The 19,820-nt window shown below is 40.0% G+C and overlaps 1 protein-coding gene across 2 annotated transcripts in view; it reads right to left on the bottom strand.

Annotated features, from left to right (window-relative positions):
• znf423 (zinc finger protein 423) overlaps positions 1 to 19,820 on the bottom strand; it is a 140,443-nt gene that overhangs the window by 119,506 nt on the left and 1,117 nt on the right. For both annotated transcript variants that reach the window (XM_055155832.1, XM_055155833.1), the window contains exon 2: positions 2,461 to 2,523. In XM_055155832.1, coding sequence (XP_055011807.1) covers positions 2,461 to 2,523 — 63 coding nt within the window. The remainder of the gene's footprint in view (positions 1 to 2,460; positions 2,524 to 19,820) is intronic.

Genomic DNA, 19,820 nt, shown 5'->3' with positions numbered 1-19,820 from the left:
GGCCTCATAAACACATTCATTATAGTTTGCTGCAATAATGGCCGAGAATAAACAACGAATGGAAACAAGAAAAGCAATGTGACAGCAAAAAAATAAAAAAACAAAAAAACAAAATCCACGAGCCTGAAGCCAGCAGAAAGTAGTGAAAGAGATGAACACGCAGAGAAAAGTGATGGGGAGAACGCTGGGACAGGGAATTGACTGTAAAAATTCCAAATTGAAAGAGTGGCTGAGTAAGGAAATATGGGACAGTATGTTTTTACGGCAGGCGTGTGCAAGCGGAGGTGTGTACGTGTGTGTGTGCGTGTACGTGTGTGTGTGTATGTGTGAGTACCGAGGGAGGCGGGCTTCCTGCAGGATCTGACATACACAGCACTTCTGCAGAGCCACCCAGGACCTCCGTCAGCACCCCCCTTAACACGCACGCCCGCAATGAGCTCTACACAAGCCCCCGGAGGAGAGTTAGCACCAAGTTGGAGATAGGATGTGGAAGGAGGGTAGAGAGCGCAGGGTTTAGCCTACGTCATGCACACCCCAGGGGTCAGACTTTCCTATGCTCCCCTCCCTGAAGAGCTGAAGGAGAGACGAGCGCGCACACAGATAAGCGCATATTTACCACATTCAGCAGGATCTGATTTCCCAGCTGGGCGCCCGTCAGAGGAAGTGTTTAACTCTCCTCTGATTGGCTGCAAACCAGAGCACAAAAAGTAGCTGCTGCTAACAAACACTCGCACTGGTCAAACGGATTTTGCTGCTACTCTGTGGAAAATTAGGGATTTCAGAACAACAATAGAAACAATAACTGGAAGAAACAAGATGCTAGGGACCAATGTAGACACTCTGAGATATGACATCCACCTAGACCTGTCACAGTAAAACATTTTGAAGTGTGATATATCGCTGAAGAACTTACAGACGATAAACGATGTACAATAACCCAAGAGCAGATTTAAGCCAAAAAACACTATTCTAAATGTACAATATTGTTTAAAAAAAAAAAAAAAGAGCTGCATTAAATAAACAACAGAATGAAACACTTTCATCTGTAATGAGAAGTTATTAATTCAAACTTTTACAGCTTTAATCTTATCAAAATAACTAAAAATGTCTCATTAGTGCAAAGAAAAAGTGCACAAGAAAAACTCTCACCCCAAAAAATATTGATACAGCTTTCATATATTGTTATTATCGTGTCATACCTACAGCCACCAATATGAATCTTATGGCTATTCAATACAGTTCAGGGGAATTTTACTGTAAATATATATCTAAAATTCATGGGTTCAGCTTCCTGTTAACTGATATGGAGCCTTTTTAGGACTTTTTCCCATTTACATGATAGTATTTAGGTTTAAATTGTTAATCACTATGGCAATGGTCCTAATTTTTCAACATTCTGGACTGCAGGATAGCTGCGCATTCATGCATTGACGAGGGATGTAAATATTTATTGAAGAGACTAATATGATTGTAGATGGGACACCTTTTTGCTTTTAAAATACCTTCACAACATTTTGGTGTGAATTATTTCTGTCATAATTCCAAGAATTCCATTTAAAAACATATTTCTTCACGTTGTCTGCACCGAAATGAATCATGGGATATGTAGTTGTTATGTAGTTCCCTTTGTTTATAAGATATTTACTTCTATAAAACTATGCATTTAAGCAAAGAAACCTGTAATTCGATATATTGTGACAGCCCACGATATTATTGTGAGATTTTAACGATATCACAATATTTTGATTACTGTTACATCCTTAGCATTGACTAAAGCCATACTTTGGAAAATTCAGCATGTAAACTGCCAAAAGACCTGCTGTAATTTGCTTGTGTTATGATCCTAATATTACCAGATCTAGGTTCAGTACATTCTTTGTTGAATAATGTGACAATCCATTATGATTTCCTGGGGCCTGCATGAACTCAGGAGTCAGCATCTGCTTCTAGTTCCATCAGAAAGCCAATAGTTCAAATGAGGATACATGAGACTTTCCGTGTAGCTGCCTTAGGAGATAGCCAAAGAAAAATAGAACTACATCTTTGGAGAAACCACAAGGAAAAACACAATTCCAGAAAGACAATCCGAGGAGAAGCTGGTTCTGCGCTAGGGTCCCGTAGTGCAGTCAAACGCAGTCACACAAATCCTTCTTCTCAGCCCTCCACCCATCGCTCCCCCTGCAGAAGCCCCTCATGGTTATTTTCCATTCACACCCGCCCCAGAGACCGGTCCACATCTTCTCCTCGAGACTTCCTCCATCAAATCTCCTTTAATGTGGTTTGTCTTCTACCTAATACTTTCCTAAGCCTCCATCTTCACGTCCCTAAGAGCAGGCCGTTGTAAACCATGTGGAATTGATATTATAAATCGTGTGTGAGAAGCTTATAGATGTAGTGAAGATGTGACCGCTGGCTTGGAGCAGAAATACAGGAGAAGTGAGTGAGTGAGTGAGTACTAACCTGTCTGGACGCTCGATTCATCCCAGGGCCCAGTGCATTCAGAGGACTCCCCTTCTTCCACTGCTGAGGGAGAAGACACAAAAACAATAGAAGTTATAGCGAGACCCAGAGCCAAGACTGTTGAAAAAGTAGTTCAGCGTGCAATATTTTATTAAGTGTTCAGGGACTGTGGCTTTTACAGAGGACAAGACCTAGTGTTGTCACGTTACATTTCAAACTCTATGCTAAGGGCTTGATACTCAATATGTATTCAAAACCACAACTAACGTGCTATTGTATAAATTATACTGGAAGTGCTCCACTGTGTTTTTAAACTCCATACACCTTCACTAGAATCATTTGGATAATTTCAGCCCTGGAATTGCCAATCTCTGCTGAATAAAAGAGACCTGTTAACTTGAACACTGCTGTTTCATGAGGAACTAAGCATTTTGAGCTTTGGAGATGTAGACACTAATAATAAAGGGTTACTCAAACATGTTTGACTGTAACCTCAATGTACAACTCTTGGTATATTGAGGTTACAACAGTCTAACGGTTTAAAGCTCACAAGAGTACATTTTGCGTAATATAGTACAAATAATAGTAGATCTGATAGTAAAAGTAGATCAAGAAAGCCATGTAGGAAAGGTCCAACTTTTATTTTATTCTATTCATGTATTTATTTTGGGCAAGTAGAGATTTACATTCTTATACAATGGAACATAGAACATAAGTGAAATCATATTAGAAATAAAGAAAACCACAACAAAAAAAAATTGTCCAAAAAGGAGTGGGAAGAAAACTTATTTAATTAACCCCTCTTTTAATTGAACACAATGAGCTCTCTTTTACATTCTTCAGACATTTTGCATTAAATTATATGAACTACTTACAAATGCGGATAATGAGTAACTGTTGTAGCTTGGTAGTATAACGTAAGCTTACCAACAATGGTAATGTTAAAGATACAGAGAATGGTAACAACAACAGATACAAGTAATGTAATGGACGGCACATACCACATAAACCAGCACTACAGAAGGGAGTATTGTTCTAATATTATGACCCACTCTCTATATACTGTGATCAGACCATATGTTTATTAGAGGTGTGCAAAAATCTCGAATTATCAACATATCGCATCATTTAATGTGATGATACAGTATCGATAGAGTATTTTTTGGTATATTTTACTCAATTACTTTATTACAGTGCTACAGTTTTGCTGCTTATTTAGAGGAAAGAAACTCATTTATGCAACACATTTCACATTTTCACTGTTTTGAGGATTAAAATGTTCGTGTTTCATATGAACTTTGTACATGAAGTGGTTTAACAAAGACTTTTAGTGTCACAGCCATGCTTTAGCCATTATTTTTATAGAACCATATCGAATTGTTTTGAAATATATCATATCGAATTGAAAGTGCACTGTATCGAGATATGTGTTGTATTGACAACTTCTGAAAGATACTCAGCCCTAATGTTTATAGAACAGCTTGAATTTATGGATATTTTGGCATCGCTTGAGATGTGGATCCAGACTTTGTTTTACACCGCATATAGACACACAGAAACTTTTACGAGTAGTTTGAACATTGGGCAATCTGAAATTTCCATACCCTCTAGAATTATAAGTTCTCTCTATCATTTTGAATAAGCTTCGTAGATTACTTGGTAGTAAATTGTTGCATGCTCTGAATAAAATTGATCTGATAAAACTATGCACTAAAATGACATATTTTCCTGTATCATATAAATAATCGTGAACATATAAAATCTGGACAGGGGACAATAAAAAGAATCTACTTTTTTGACAAATATGACAAACACAAGTTACTATCAGTTCTACAGCTATCATAAATAAGCCACATTTCACCGCATCAGATGTATGGGAGTGTATGAATGAGTAGGGGAATCACATTAGGGCAAATGAAGATTCTGTGCACTGCTAAAAATAAAGACATGAGTAAACAGGGCGATTTGTCAAAGCGCTCTCCCGACACGGGCCCTGCTCCCACATGCGGAGCTGATCAGAGCCTGAACGCGACGCTCATTTCCTGGGTACAACAGGAAGGAGGGAAGTGGAGCTGGCACACAAACAGGAAGTGACTCTGGTGGCCGCACAATGGGGTTTCCTGCTCACCCTTGGCCCATTCTGGTCATCAGTGGCTCTCTGTAAAGCAGGGTCCATCCTTGAATTCTGCTCTCACTTCTCTGTCCAAATCCTCACTCCCTCCTCCCTCTGTACTCTCCTCAGTGAAGACAAGCCAGGAGCCAAAAACCAAAACAAGAAGTTATAAATCACTCAAGGGTTCCTTTTAGAGGCAAAATAAACACTTCAAGGCTCCTTTGTTGTTGGACAGTCTGTTAACTTGTCGAAGCTTGTGTAACCTGATAGAAATATAGCTTCACAGTTACGTCCAGTAGAGATTCTTAGCGAAGCCTAGATAGCTTTACAATGCTACAGTTTGAGTGATGAAACTGTGTGTTTATACAAATACACTAGGGCTGCACAATATATCTCAATCACATCGAAATCTTAATGATTAAACCAGAAAGGCTGCTTATATAACAAAACAATAGTAATGTTTCTCTGTAAAAGCAAACTGTCTCTTGTTATTGGAAAAAAAAAAAAAAAAACATGTATTGGCATTTCGATTTCTACAAACATTCATTATTTTAGTTTATCTGTTCATATTTCAGTCTTCTCGCAAACTCTCCCTAGTTCTTTACAATTTGAACATTGAACAGAATCCTACTTTTTAAAACAAATATCAGAACTGTAACCGTAATTGCATTTTTATTTTTATTTTTTCAAAATCGTACAGATCTAAAATACAACTTTTTAAAAAAAATGATCTCTAACACAGGCCCTGAGTTGACACTGTATTTAGTCATCAAGATTATTAATAGATTAAATTAACATCTTCAGGTATTGGTGACTCAAAATAATCATCAGAATGAAGAATTGCCTTTTTAGGGTGTTATCCTACTTCCTTTTTTAACGTATTAATCCCAAAGTAAGGGTGAGCCATAGCCGTGCTGTGAGAGGGGCATGTTAGGAGTTTGGACATTATAGAGAGACCTAGATGCATTATGTGTGGTGTCTGATAAAAGCCATATTTTTGCTGATGAGACACTGGGGAGTACAGTGTGTTTCATTAGGCAAGCACACACAGCTTTATTTAGATTCCCATATCCTCCCTGTGCCCCCCTCTGAGACAGGCTCACAGCTACAGTGAACCCTGCACACACCGGGGGGGCGCCAGGGGGGACTGCCGACGGGCCGGAGGAGGGCTGTTGTTTTGTAAGAACATACTGATACATTCAAAAGAAAAGGATGGGGCTTTTAAGTGCGACATACAATTAAGACACCTTTCTTTGTGTAAGATTTATTTAAGTATTTCTAATAATATCTTATATCAATAGGGGCTTTACCAAATATGGTAACACGGCACAATAACTATACTTTTATTTGTTTTAATAAAGCATGAACAACGACTAAATTCATAATGAACAAATTGTTTAAAAATAATAGTTTTGATGATTTTAGCAACTACTTCAATAATACTTTAAAACAAACTCCTAACCCAAAACCCTTAATTAAGTAGATTCTCAGCAAGAATATTTTTTTGTTTTGTTTTGTCTTTGTTCATGCTTTATTAAGGCTAATTAAGGTGTTATTATAAAATGTCATCCTAAATATTTTACAATCTTGAAAATCTTGCATACAGAGAAAGCAATACAAAACATAATGCAATAAAAAAAAAACATAACGTTAATCACTGCATTAAGTACATGTGAACTATTTTTGCGACGCATTACATAAACCTGGTGCAGTGGTCTAAGCTCAGGAAAACTATAAAAATGACGAGTCCTGTGAACAGTGGCCTGACATGATTGAGACTTGAAGAGACACAATGCACAAGTGTCACACCTGTACACAAGCCAAAACAATATGGAGAGTGCAGATGGCTCCAGATCAAACGTGTGCTCAGCAAAACCATGTAAACACCCCCCGGAGCATGTTCTGAGAGAGACACCATGCCAATGGGACGCCAACGGGACGCCAACGGGAATACACACATCTTCATATATGAGCAAGTCAACGCAGTCGAAATACACTAAATATTATGACAGATATTATTTTAATGGGCCTATATCATGCAGAATTTAAATTATGTTTTAGATATGTTATAATGCTGTTACCTGTTCAAAAACACACCTGGAGTTGTGTTTTGTTTCATTCACACGTGTAATCCTGGATTATTAGGCTGCCTGTCTGCATCCCCAAAGATCAAAATGCTCTGTTTCACCTTGTGGTGTCATTTAATGGTAGTTTTGAGGTTAAAAGCTATTTTTAGCCTCGATAGAACAGCTTTACTCTCAATAGTTTACCTTTTGTTCAGCTGAGAATGTCACAGAAAAAGCTCCAATATGTGCTGGTTCACAGAGGAGTGAAACAGTTTCAATGAGGCTTAAACAATAGCTGCAACTTCAAAGTTAGGCAAGTCCAGGGCTGAAATTATCAAAATGAGTCCAGTGAAGGCCAGAGTTCATTAACACAGCAGAACATTTCCTATATTATCCCTTAATGACATCACAAGGAAAAAACGTGTTTTCAGTTTGAGAAAAGAACACAAAGCTCTGTGTATGCTTGTGATGAAGAAACAAAATTATAACATAGATTAAAACGCAAGTGCAATATAGAAAAATGTAATATAGACCCTTTAATTCTCTATAAAAGTTTCATCTTACTCAATTCTCATTCATGCCCTTTCAAACCTACTTATGTGAAAATTGATCGCTGCATTTGCATTCCCAGTTCACGACATTAAGAAACACAAGACAACATCATATTTTCCATCACTGTAGAAACAATAAAAAATCTAGTACAAATATGCCAAAGTTGAAAGTGAATTTGGTACTATAAATCTGCTATCTGTTATTGTAAACAGTTACAAACAAGTGAGTCCACTAGCCCACATGCTGTCCTCATACACACATGATGCAGTGTAGGTGGAGTGCGATCTAATTTTAGTTTGACAGCACATCACACAACGCTACATGCTACAAGAGGAGGAGGGGGAGGGGGACAAAGGGCTGCAAGTTACGTTAGCGTCGTGCATTATCATCAACACATATTTACACCGTTGTCACTAATTAAACACACACTCACGCTCACGCTCGTATCAGCCCATTCATTTCTGGCCTACTTCAGCTCTTTGTTTTCCACGGTTTGATGGACAACAAGAGGATAAGAATAACAATAACGTTTTCAGCACATAGTTCGTCATGTCTCTGGAGCTGTACGGGGGGGTTAGGCCCGTAGTGTAAATACATGCTCAGCTCTGTGGCCACCTCAAGGTTGTGAGATGAACTCCCTCCTCCAACAATTTGCTGAATGTCTCCTCCCAAGCTTCACCCCTATATGCCTTATCCTGCCCCATACTACAATGTTGTTGTTGACTAGCCAGTGAAAATCTTCCATCCTAACTTGAGACAGTCCAACCACAGCTGCTAATTTGAAGCAGAAGACGTCTCCTCTCAAAACGTTTCATAACATTTCAGAACAAAATATATATACGGTAACTTTTTATACCTAAGATGAACAGTCTGGTGCTTCGATTGTTTGACTCTTCATGGTTTCCCAGTTCTTTATGTTGTTTTTTTTGCATCTCTCTAATTTGTTAATCCACCTGTCAATCACAGTCTTTGAATTCAAGGAGAAAGAGTACGGCTCCAGATCCACTTGTCTTTGTGAAGTCTGTCAATGTGTGTAGTTCTGGCTGGTCAGGCAAACCACAATGGGCAACAAAGGTCAAAATTCTAGTCAGTTAATCAACATTAAAACCACTTTTCATGCACTTGATGTACTTAAAAGTGTAGAGTTATAACACAACACACATAAGATCAATTTCACAAAAATATCAGTAGATCAAGAAATGTAAAAGAATTGAGAGTGGCATTTCATTTCAACTAAAAAGTGAAATAAAAAGATCAGATTGAGAAGGCCTTATGTCTAGATTTGAATGTTGATTGTACTCTTTAGCCCAAACTCCTCTGATTCACTTGTCATTACTTGAGATGAGACTATCCATCTTTTAGTCTCTGTAGTGTCCCGTGTAAGCAGCTCCAGCGAGTAAGAAAGCCCTATCCCTTTGTCTGCAGCAGCTCCACAACACATGAATGCACGCGGCGTATCAGGGCCATGTATTCCCCTGGCGGCCCGGGCTCTGGTGTTCCCACATCCCGCTTGATGAACAGGTCAGTGTGGCCAATCACGCATTGGCCGGGTGGCCCTGGGAGGCGGGATGTCAGCCACCGCACCCAATCACAGGCATCCTTTATTCCCAGGGGTCGGGCTGATTGACAACTAGAGCTGGACACAAGTCAAGAGGGTAATTGTCATCCGACTCTCTCTTTTTCTTTATCTGAGTGTCTCTTCACATCCATCCTCCTCTGTTCTTCTATTTTCAACCAGCACTACGGTACTTTTATATCATGTGATTGTGACATTGTTCTGATAGCTAGCTCCAATAATCCAACTAGAATTCTACAACATTTTAAAGCAAAAGTGACATAAAAGGCAGCAGGTTAAGGGTGCTGTGTGATGTTCGTTGTAACGTCAGCCTTCACCACAAGGGCATAGCAGAGACTTGGAAGTAGCAGTGCATTTGTATTTTTTATTTTTTTGCTTCATATGTTTGTTTTCAATTTGTTGCATAAAAAATTTACTATTATAATAAAATATCACCCAACTGTTTCATATGGAGCTGTCCTGTCCCGTCGTGCTTGGGTGAAATTGGGGCTTACACAACCCACTTCCTTCCCCCACCCCCTCTCCTCTCTGCACCTCCATTGGGACCTCTGTGATTGGCTGCCGCAGCTGTCCCACAGGAACAACTTTGAGACTCTACTGGCAGAGATCTGATGCCAATCTCCATCCCCAGCCCGCCTCCAGGGAGTCTCCCAAACTTCAATGGCCTGTGTTGGGCGAGACACAAAATCGGACATAGACACACTCTCTCGCGCACAAACACACAAACACACACACACTTGGGACAGAGGACAGAAGCTGATTAACCAAATACTTTTATCAGCAGTGAAAGGCCGTCCCTGCCCGCCTGCATTCTGAATAAAACAGCCTTAAAACACATAAACAGGCGCACAGTGGTGAGCTGTGGGGGACAGAGGTAGCAGAGGGCTTAGATGGATGGCACAACAACACAAAGCCTGGCGGACAAGCTTGGTCGCCCTCTCAGCCGCTCCGTGCCACGTCCCGCTGTAATCGCACTCCATGTTTCCACTGTCGGCCTATTCACAAACTTCGCCACAGCGCCACTTTTCTGCTGATTTCCTTACTTTTAATGCAAGGTTTGAGTTTAATTTAAATGCGCTGAATGAGAGATGAAATATGTCCTTTTTATACATTAATTAAGTTATGAAACTGTTTATTTTGCTGTTTAGCATACTATACAAAGCCATGTTTTATTTTATTGGAATAAACACAACTAAATCTTTGTCATAATAAACTAACGATGTTTTGTAGCTCCTTCTGCTTAATGGACAGCACCAAGAGTATTCTTAATTCATCTATTAGAATCCAAATACGGACTATGCTAAGTGAGACTAACAACTGTATCAAATGTTTTGTAATTAGGTGCAAACTGAAATAACAGCTCAAACAGAAGTGCCGATTAACACAGTCCAAATGTACTCCTTTCCTCACAGTGAGAACACGCGCGTGCTGCCGCCGACAAGAGCAGAGTTGATGTTCAGGGCCAAACATCACAGCTTGAGATTAAAGAGCCTCTCTGATCTGACATTTGTTTTTCTGTCTGTCAGCGCGCGCCGAGCAGGAAGAGCAATCGATAGCGGCGCATACGTGAGGAAGAGGAGAAGAGTGGAAGGGGGTGGGGGCAGAGGAGGAGTGAGTGAGCGAGCAGAGAATGGGACGTGAAGGAGGACAGTGGGACAGGGAGGGCGGCGTGAGGACAGGGAGGAGTCCTCTGGAGTACCTTGGCTCTCGGGACGCCCCTGAAATAACTGCACCAATAACACAACACTGTGCTCTGACACACAGTCGCACAGTCTCTGAGCTGCTCTGGGGCTGGCCACTCTGCGGGGCGCTTTCACAGTTCATTCTCTAACACTCTGTCAGGCCTGGGACATTCACACACACTTTTAAACTATCTTTCAGGTCAGGCACAAATTATTTATGTTACTATAAGTGCTTTGAGCCTTTCTGGTCTTGCAATGTGCTGCACAAATCAAATCTTTCCTTTTTATTATTATAGATTTTGTGCCCAAACCTTACTTGAAAGCAAAGTTTAAAAAAAAATTAAACCAATATTTAGGCTTGTCATGATAATTACTATATTTCAATAAATGATAAATGCAACAATAGTTTTTGGGGGTCAATATTTATCTTGGGTACTTTTCCTTTGCTCTAGTAGGAAGTTTTTCTTATTTTTCTGCACTACAATAGATTTGAATTTTCATTTAAATTCAAACTAGCTACTAAAAAGTGTCTCGTTCTGCTGTTTATTTACTGTAGCTCACATTTTTAACAATATTTCACATTTACAACAGTGTTTTGAAGGGTTATTGTGTCAAAGGCATAAATTAGTTTCAGTAGTTTTATTTGTTTATAGTTTATATTTTCTTCAGCAATATATCAGACCTCAAAATTTGTTATCATGACAGGCCTACCAACATGAAGTTGAAAGCAAGGTACGTGCATATTATTTATCATACTCAGACCAACCTTCAATTTTTTATTACATTCTGTCCAACTACAGTCGATAAATTCCATAAATATGACATGGCGTGTATCCAGTTTTTTCTCATTCAAATGACAGCCTACATAGAGCACAGACATTCAGTGCAGTGGTGCAAAGAGAAGATGAGGGCCACCTAATTGCCTTCTCTTGTAGTACAAACTTGGGAGTGCCTTTTGACTGTACACACATTTCACGCTCTGCATTACTTGGCTTGATTCAAAGTTGATTAAGTTTTACACGAGAAAAAGGGAAGCAGGCGTGAGGGAGAGAGAAAGGGAGATGCCATAAACAGCTTGGTGTCACGGCACATCGCTGGTGGACAGATTAACTGGATCGTCCTGCTCCTTCTGGGACTAACAAGAACAATATACACCACTCAAGACGTGACGCTGTTGTCTGAAAAATGCACAATCAGGCAAAGACAGGCATCCTTACTGATATCCACACTGGTAATAAGAAGGCCGGTCACGATAATTACTATATCGACTTATGATTCAATATATGATAGATGGAACAAACATTTTTTGCTGGACCACAGAGCATGAAAAACCTCCGTCCAAACTTGAGACGATCCAACCACAGCTGCTAATTTGTAGCACGTTTCTCTCAAATGCAGAAAACATCTCCTTTCGAAAATTATTTTGGTGCTCGATTTTTGATTCTGTAAAAATATTTCTCAGTCTCCTTTAACGTTTTGATGTGAACGGACCATGGGTCTCTCTGACTGGTTAATCCACTATGCTCTCTGAAATCAGGGAGACCGGATACAGCTCCAGATCCACTCGTCTTTGTAAAGTTTTGTCCAAGCGTGTGATTCTGGCTGGTCAGGTAAATAATATTTTGGGGTCAGTATTTATCGTGCAGACTTTTTTCCTTGCACTCAAGCGAAACTGTCTCTATTTTTCTGTTCTGTGATTACATTTGAGGTGTAGAGGGTTGAATAAATAACTTCTATGACCCATTATAGATACGACTAAAGTGTTTCATTTAGCCATTTATGTATTTATTGCATTTTTTAATTTTTTTTTACATATTGTGGATTTAGTATAGTTTTGCGGTATAAATCTACTCTTTAGGTTTTTGTGTCAGTTTTATAATTTAGTTTTAATATTATCCTTGATCTATATCTATAATTTCTTCAGTAATACATCATAATTCAAAATGTGTTATTTGTGACAGGCCTAGTAATAAATGAACTTTTCAGCCAAAGTTAATCTCTATTTAACGTAGACCGGAACAACATGTGGATTCTGTAAGACAGTACTGCAAGCTGTGGCCAAAAGCATGAAAAATTGTACGTTTTCAATTAATAATAATCCATATTTTTTATTTAGGCAGGGTGTACACGTCCCTTGATATCATATTAGCTCTGAGTGAGATGGTACTGTGAATTTTTATATGGACCTGAAGAACTCACTACACCTTCACCACCTCACACCAGGCTAGCTGTGTTTTCTCTTTATTCTCTTTGTGTATTGGCAGTGTACTTGTGTAATTTCTTAAGTATTAGCACAATGTAATACAACTGGAGGAGATTGCAAAAAAATTTAAGAGTAAATTTGCAATTACAGCTGAACCAGATTTAACAAGTCCAGGCCAGGTCCTAGGTCATTTTTTGGTTGAGGGTCAGTCCTCTGCTTGTTTTTATGGATATGTCATTGCTCTACCTTATATTTATTCAATTGCAGATGGGTTTAAAGCTCAAAAATGCCTGGAAAAACAGGCATTTTGACTATGAGCAGGGTCACCTCTCCACAGATCTGACCTATAACTTGGTCTGAGTTGGTGTCCATGAAGACAGAAAGGTTTAATACCATACTGTGAAACATTCTAGAGAAATCAATAACATCTCCATGGAGAAAAGGATTTAACGGACCCTCCACCACAAAACTTACACTTCTGTGCACACATAGAATTTACACACATGTTAATTAGCACAAACAGCTTTTATTTAGTGGTTTGTGCTCACTTGTAAATAAATAGTGTTTGGTAGGTCTTTGTGATTTAACTGATGTGTTTGCACTCCCCTTCCAGTCTCTTCTAACTCTTTCCCCTCACTATTGTAAGCCTCACAGTGGGGGGCTCTTGCCTTTTGAGTGGGAGGAGTTAGAAAAACCAACTCCGACACTAAAAAGGACCACTGCTCAGTCTATAGTGGCATCTGCTACAAAGCCTCGGCAGCGTCCCATTAAAAGAGCTACACAATACAAACATCTTGTTCTGGAGCAGGCTTCATGCTCCCAGTATAAAGCACATTAGAGTGAGTCTATGGTGAGAGAGAGAGCTCATTGTGAGTGTGCACAGACACAAGAGGCAAAGAGGCAAAAGGCGCCGAGAAACAAGAGAAGAAGAGGGCCAAGAGGTGGGCAAACAATGCGAAGAGTGCCATGTCAAAAGTAACGCCAGTGAGGTTTAGGAGTGTTAAAGTGGATTTGTTTTTCATTAGAATTACAATATGCTCACAGCTTTTTGAACATTTCAACAGGACTGGACTTGACTGAGAGTTGATGTTTTGTTTACCCAGTGTTTTTGTGCAGTTTAGTGTTTGTGTTGAATGTGGAGAGAGGTGTGAGGTGTGGGAGGTTTGTGTGTGTGTGTATTTTGTTTTAATCTATATAATCTCAAAATTAAACAAAAGGCAAAGCTCATTTGATACAGTTTTCAATCTAGCTCAGAATATTAATGACAATATGTTTAATATATCATCAAAAATTGGCACGCAGGATTTGTTTTGGACATAAGTGAGTGCATGTCATGGCCCTTCCTATGATATTTCCATGGCATTACGTGCAGTCAGTCAGGGCGGTCTCAGAACAGTGTGCATTTGCACAAAGTCACACTGCCAACAAACTTTGGATATCAATAGACTTATTGGAAGACGGGTAAATCTCCAGTATGGAGAAGCAGATGGGAGCTCTGGCACAAGAGAGCTCAAGTTCTGCTGCAGTGGACAATGCCAATGGATGTATGTAGATGTATGCAAATCACTTTAGCACCATCACCATTGTTGTACAGAGATGATTTAACCATTTGTGGTCAGTTAGCGATGGGAAGAGACTACAGACATGCACATTTTAAAGGTATTTTAAGGATTGATAAGGCAGAATCAATGCTCACAAAATGAACCAAGTAAACCTAACAAAACAATAATCAAAGAGACTTTTCTCAGAACATGGCTGCCTAGCCAAGTTGTGATCTGCAGCAGAAGAGGTCACGCAGGGCAGAGCAGTGGGCATAACCCTTTGTAACCCCCTCCAAAAGTCTGCCGTCCTCCACATTCTCCTTTTCCCCACAGTCTTGCTTTCCGAGGCAGCACTGTGTGCAAGTGTGTGAAGAACAGAAAGCCCAATAAATATATTATGCATTAGCCAGGTGTGCAGAGGGGCACCACTAATTGCCCCCACCACTAATGTTTAATGTACAGAGGGGAGGGGGGAGGGAGAGGAGGAATGCAGGAGGCAGAGGGGGGAGGTATTAAGAAGCATGATGAGAGCAAACAACAGAGGTCCACTAGTATTATTTTGGAGGTAAACTTAGCTGGATAACCTTAAGCATAATAAAAAATAACAAATTTCTTACCTACGCAACATCAGAACCTTAACATCTCACCCGGACATCAACCATTCATAGAAACAGAGTCAGAGTGCAGCAGCATCATGTCCTGGAGGCTCTGTGACTGTGGTGAGTCTCCTGAGGGCTGTGGGAGTTCAGGACCAGTGAGTTTCCAACATATAAACAAGGAGAGCTGAACCTCGACACTGGCTTTTTGCTGGCCCACATCGCCCTGTCCACATAAAGTATACAGCCATGAGTACGCCAGGTCTGCCATGACAACAAACTTATGCTGACACCTCACTGGGGGACTGCGCTCCTCCTACTTACAGCTGTGGTCGACAAGAGAAAATCCTGGTCAACTAAAGACTTGCCTTGTGTGTTGATTAATGACTATTTAATCAATGGCACTGGCAAAAGCTGGCAAAATTATTACTGAAATATGTGAAATATGAGTGAATAGCATTTTCAAACCAGTCACACAAAACTCCAGCAACGCACTCATGACTCCTCTCTGCTGCTGTTCATATGCATGCAATAAAAGATAAATAAAGACATCAACTACAAACATATTTAAATTACTCATTGCACCTGCAGTAGTTCTTATTGCTTCTAATAATGGTATTTTATAATGTATGCAGAACTACATTTAGACCACAAAAAATATTAACAACTCAAATCAGGTAGTTGTGTCACTATTTATTCTTTTATTCTGCTAAGCGGTCACTCAAAACATAACATTGCGCAGCTCTATAAATCTTTAATTCATTAGCCTTTTTGTGCCATTACAAAACAAAGAACAAGAATTCAAATCCACCACCTGCTGAACAGTCAATTCCACTTGTGGTAAAGCGCTCTGAAAACCATTTAATGGTTCAGCAAGTCTTAATGCACAGCCACTATGAGCTTTTGTAAAGTGTAGCTCTCCCACATACTCTGAATCTGTACGCACCACTTACATGCATGTATGTATAGAATGGGCTCAGGTATTATTAATAGGACAAAAGCATAGATCACTTTCAATGGCTGCCGCTTTTGAATGCACCTGTTGAGACACTGTTTTGTTCATTTAATGCAAGTCATAGGTATTGCTGAAGAAAATATAGACGATAAACAATAATATTGAAACAAATTTAAACCAATGACACAATAACACAAGAGCAGATTTAAACCACGAAAACTATTCTAAATCTACAATATGGTTAAAAATCATGTGTGGCAATAAATAAAGAGCAGAATGAAACACTTTTGTACTTAGTTCACATCTGTAATGAGTCAGAAATTATTACCGTAGTTCAAAATTTTACGGCTCAAATCTCATCTTCTAGCCAAAAAATCACCAGAAATGTCCCAGTCGTGCCAAGAAAATACACAGTACAGACAATAAATATTGGCCCTAAAAAATATGGTTCCATTTGTTGTCGATATAGTAATTACGATGGCAGGCCTAGCCACAGGTGTGTTTTACTAGTCAGTTACGCAGAGACTCTGTGCTCTGCCCATGGGTGGGATACAAAAGGGTTTCTAATGTGAATACCAGATGAGCAGGTAGAAAGAAAAAAATTACTCCTAAATCACACAGCGATTCCGACCTTCCTTATCCCGCCCTGGTGCGTGCCATCAGGGTGAACAGGGACTGTGCGATGCTTGTACTTCGCCTGAACAGGAGTATCGTAATTAGATTCACCAACCCACATATTGGTGTGGAACTTAATGGCATTTCCCTTCACAATTAATTTTTACCCACATTTGGTGAGTTGGCGGTTGTTAATTTTGAGTCCTGAGCAGTTAATTGACAATAACTTTAACTCCAGGCAAGGAATAATTACTATCCCAAAGTCTCTTATTATATTTAAGTCACACATACTTACATGAAGAATGGTGGCCAAGGATAGTTCAAATAATGGAGCCACACAAGCCCTTGAGTGCAGTTAATGTGTATACAACTTAACAAATCATTGACTTTATTTTGATTTTGTTGGTTGATTATGTGACTGTTGTTCTAGGCTATTCTATTGCATGAAATCTTACCACACAGAGTAAGTAATGACAATTGAACAAAAATACACAAGGCAACGAAGAGAGTGAGTGTAAAGATGTCATTATCTCCCAAATACTCTCACACTGCTCGCCTTATTATGGTCATATGGCTCATTTAGGCTCTATTGCCGCTTAATTGTATTTAAAACAAACCAAACAAATGCTAAAAGCTAACAGCTCCCTGTGTCCTGCTGCTGTACACTCACTCTCACTGCTCTGCTCCGTCTCCCTGTCACATGCGCTCAAGTCCCGTTTAATGTCCTGCAAATGAAGCGGATTTATTAATGTGTAATTAAGTAATAATCATCACTACATAATGCATGAGAGACTCGAGGGGATGAGAGCTGAGAGAGAGAGGAGAGAGATAGTGTAGCTGGGCTGTTGGAGCAGACAGCAGAGTAGATTTCTGCCGCCGTGCCTCGCTAAAGACACACATTAAAAAGGGATTAATCCGCTGAAATAATATTTTGATAAGAAGAGAAGCTGACGCGCTCTGCTTAGGTCCTGCGGCTCTGCCCTCCCCTCTCTCCCCCCTCCGTGCACATAGTTTCATGGCCCATCACTGCACTATTAGTCTGTGTTCAATTAACACACTGCAATTAGTCAAGTCCCCCCACTGTTAACAAGGCCCAATCAGAGCAAAAGCCAAACTGGTCAGGAAAATCCATAAGAGGAACTTAGCAGAGGGGCTAAACCTCAATTAATACAGCAATTTCACACTGGCTTTGATAAGACATAGAAGTGTTTTAATAGGTATGTAAAAGAATGAACCCAAAATACACTGACAGATACTCTGATTATAATATAATATTAGCAGTTAAGTAGTATTATTCCCCCATATTTAAAGCAACACAAATTGCTTAATTTTGCCTTATCCTTTCTTATGGGTGAGTCCTAACACTAAGCAAAGATCAATAAAGCAGAAGCAAGGTACTTAAAGTAGTTAATTTTAACTAACCTTAAAAGTGTATGTTTGGAAACACCAAGAGACATTTGGGTTTCTTTAATATGGAATAATTTAAGGTTCTTTCACACTTGCAGAATCGCCACAACACAACTAAACTCAGAACTAAACCTGGAATCTGGATTAGACCAGGACTAAACCAGGACTAGGACCAAATCTCCACTGGGACTCAAACTCAAACTAGTCTCAAACCAGGACTCTAAAAGTGAACCGTATGCCAAAAAGCACTCTTCCACTAAACTGACATCCAATGAACTGACATGCATACATACTACACTTTTCTTTGTGATCCCTGACGCCTTTCTCTCCAGCACTTTTGTCATTTCAGTTCAGATGTCCGTGGTGGGACACTGGGGCTTTTTTGTTATTGTTTGAGCATGCCTGAGTGGCCTTAAGTCCATAAGCCTGGCAGCCCTGATGGTCAGAGTTGGTTGAGCAGGTGAAAGACAGAGGGACATGAAAACAGGAGATAATCCCCTGGCGCTGCTCACCTCTCTGCCTCCCGCTGCCCACTCACCTGCTGCGTGCCACTGCGCCGCCCGCCCCCGACCACCTCTCCTCTCGCTGCCCTTTACCCCCCGTACACCCCATCCCTTCTCCCGCCCCAATCCAGGCCTCGCCAAGCTGTCTGCGGGGCAAGGTGTGTCAGGGAGATAGTGCCCAGATGCATGAGTACACAAACATAAAACACATGGCGGCACACAACAAGGGAAACCTTTGCAACACACTCACAAACAAGCTGCAGTGGCCATTCGCATCAGCTTTGCCTCGCTCGGCTTCACTTGGCTGCCTGGCTCAAGCTAAGCCCTGGTTATCCCGGCTGCGGAGACCAGAAAGGCAAATGCAGGCTTGTGATGCATACAAACACAAGGCATGGGTGCATTATGGGCAAACAGATTCACTCGCACTCAAATGTCTTTATAAGCGTTGTGTAGTCTTAGAGGAAAAACTTCATAGGACATCAAATATGACAATAACATTGCCAACTTGTATGTCTCTCTGTCAACTTTCTTGTTTCAGAGTTACTCTACAGGGACAAGAGAATATAGAGATTCTTTTTTAAAATCAGACTTTGTTTTCATCCACAGATAAATTCTGCTTTCAAGCACTGTAGTACATTTTCATTGATTAATTATAAGTTAACCAAAGTGTCCACTCTAGAATAATCGAACAGTAGAAATGATTTATGATTAAAGTGTGTAAAGTGTAGTCTGGATACCTTTCACTAATGGTAAATTTTTTAAAACGATCAAACTAATAAAAGAAAATCTTATCAAAGCGCTCAAGTATCCCCATTGAAGCAAATTGAAAGCCTAAGCAAATAAAATAGCTATTAATGATAAATGATCTAGAAGATGTTGTCGACTCTGGACAAGGATGCCTGGTTCTTATATTGAAGTAAGTGGGGGTGATGTGGGGGGAACATGATTAGCCCGTCCCGTTGCCCATCTGGGTCCCATAAAGGAAACATGGAGGCCAGAGACACCACATGCCCTCATGCATTGATGCCCGTTCACCCATGTGCTCCAATGAATACTTGTTTAAAGCAATGTGAGAACAGTCCCTGGGACAAACTTTGAATGCAAAAAGAGGTTCGGGAAAAAGATAAAAATTAGATCTCTTTGAATTTGACAACTACAAATCTGTTTTTCAAAAGTGTTAGTCCTATCTTAGCAGCAAAGGACGGCTACTGTAGGGGTGAAAAAGTCATGTTTACCACTAGCCTAATACTGTGGTGCACTTGGCCTTTAGAAACAAAGTCAGTGATTCACAACGAGGGGATCATATGGAGCCATAAACCATGTGAATTACACCAAGTTCATACCGAGACAACCCACGCTGACAGAAAAACGACACACCAGAGCACCATCTTTCATCTTCTGACAATGTGGACACTAATTGAAAACAATTAGCCTCGCAGTGGACAAACAGTAGCTTAATCAAGCACCTGCAAAAGCGGACACTCTTTGGCTAAGTCTATGAGAAACTGCTCAAAGATGTGATGGAAATATTTCGGAAAATCAAAAATGCGG

This window comes from Boleophthalmus pectinirostris, unplaced genomic scaffold (genome assembly GCF_026225935.1).
Source record: "Boleophthalmus pectinirostris isolate CB_2022bp ecotype Guang Dong unplaced genomic scaffold, ASM2622593v1 HiC_scaffold_2, whole genome shotgun sequence".
Classification (NCBI taxonomy): Eukaryota; Metazoa; Chordata; class Actinopteri; order Gobiiformes; family Gobiidae; genus Boleophthalmus; species Boleophthalmus pectinirostris.
Note: the sequence above shows the minus strand (reverse complement) of the source record. Positions and strands in the feature narration are given on the sequence as shown.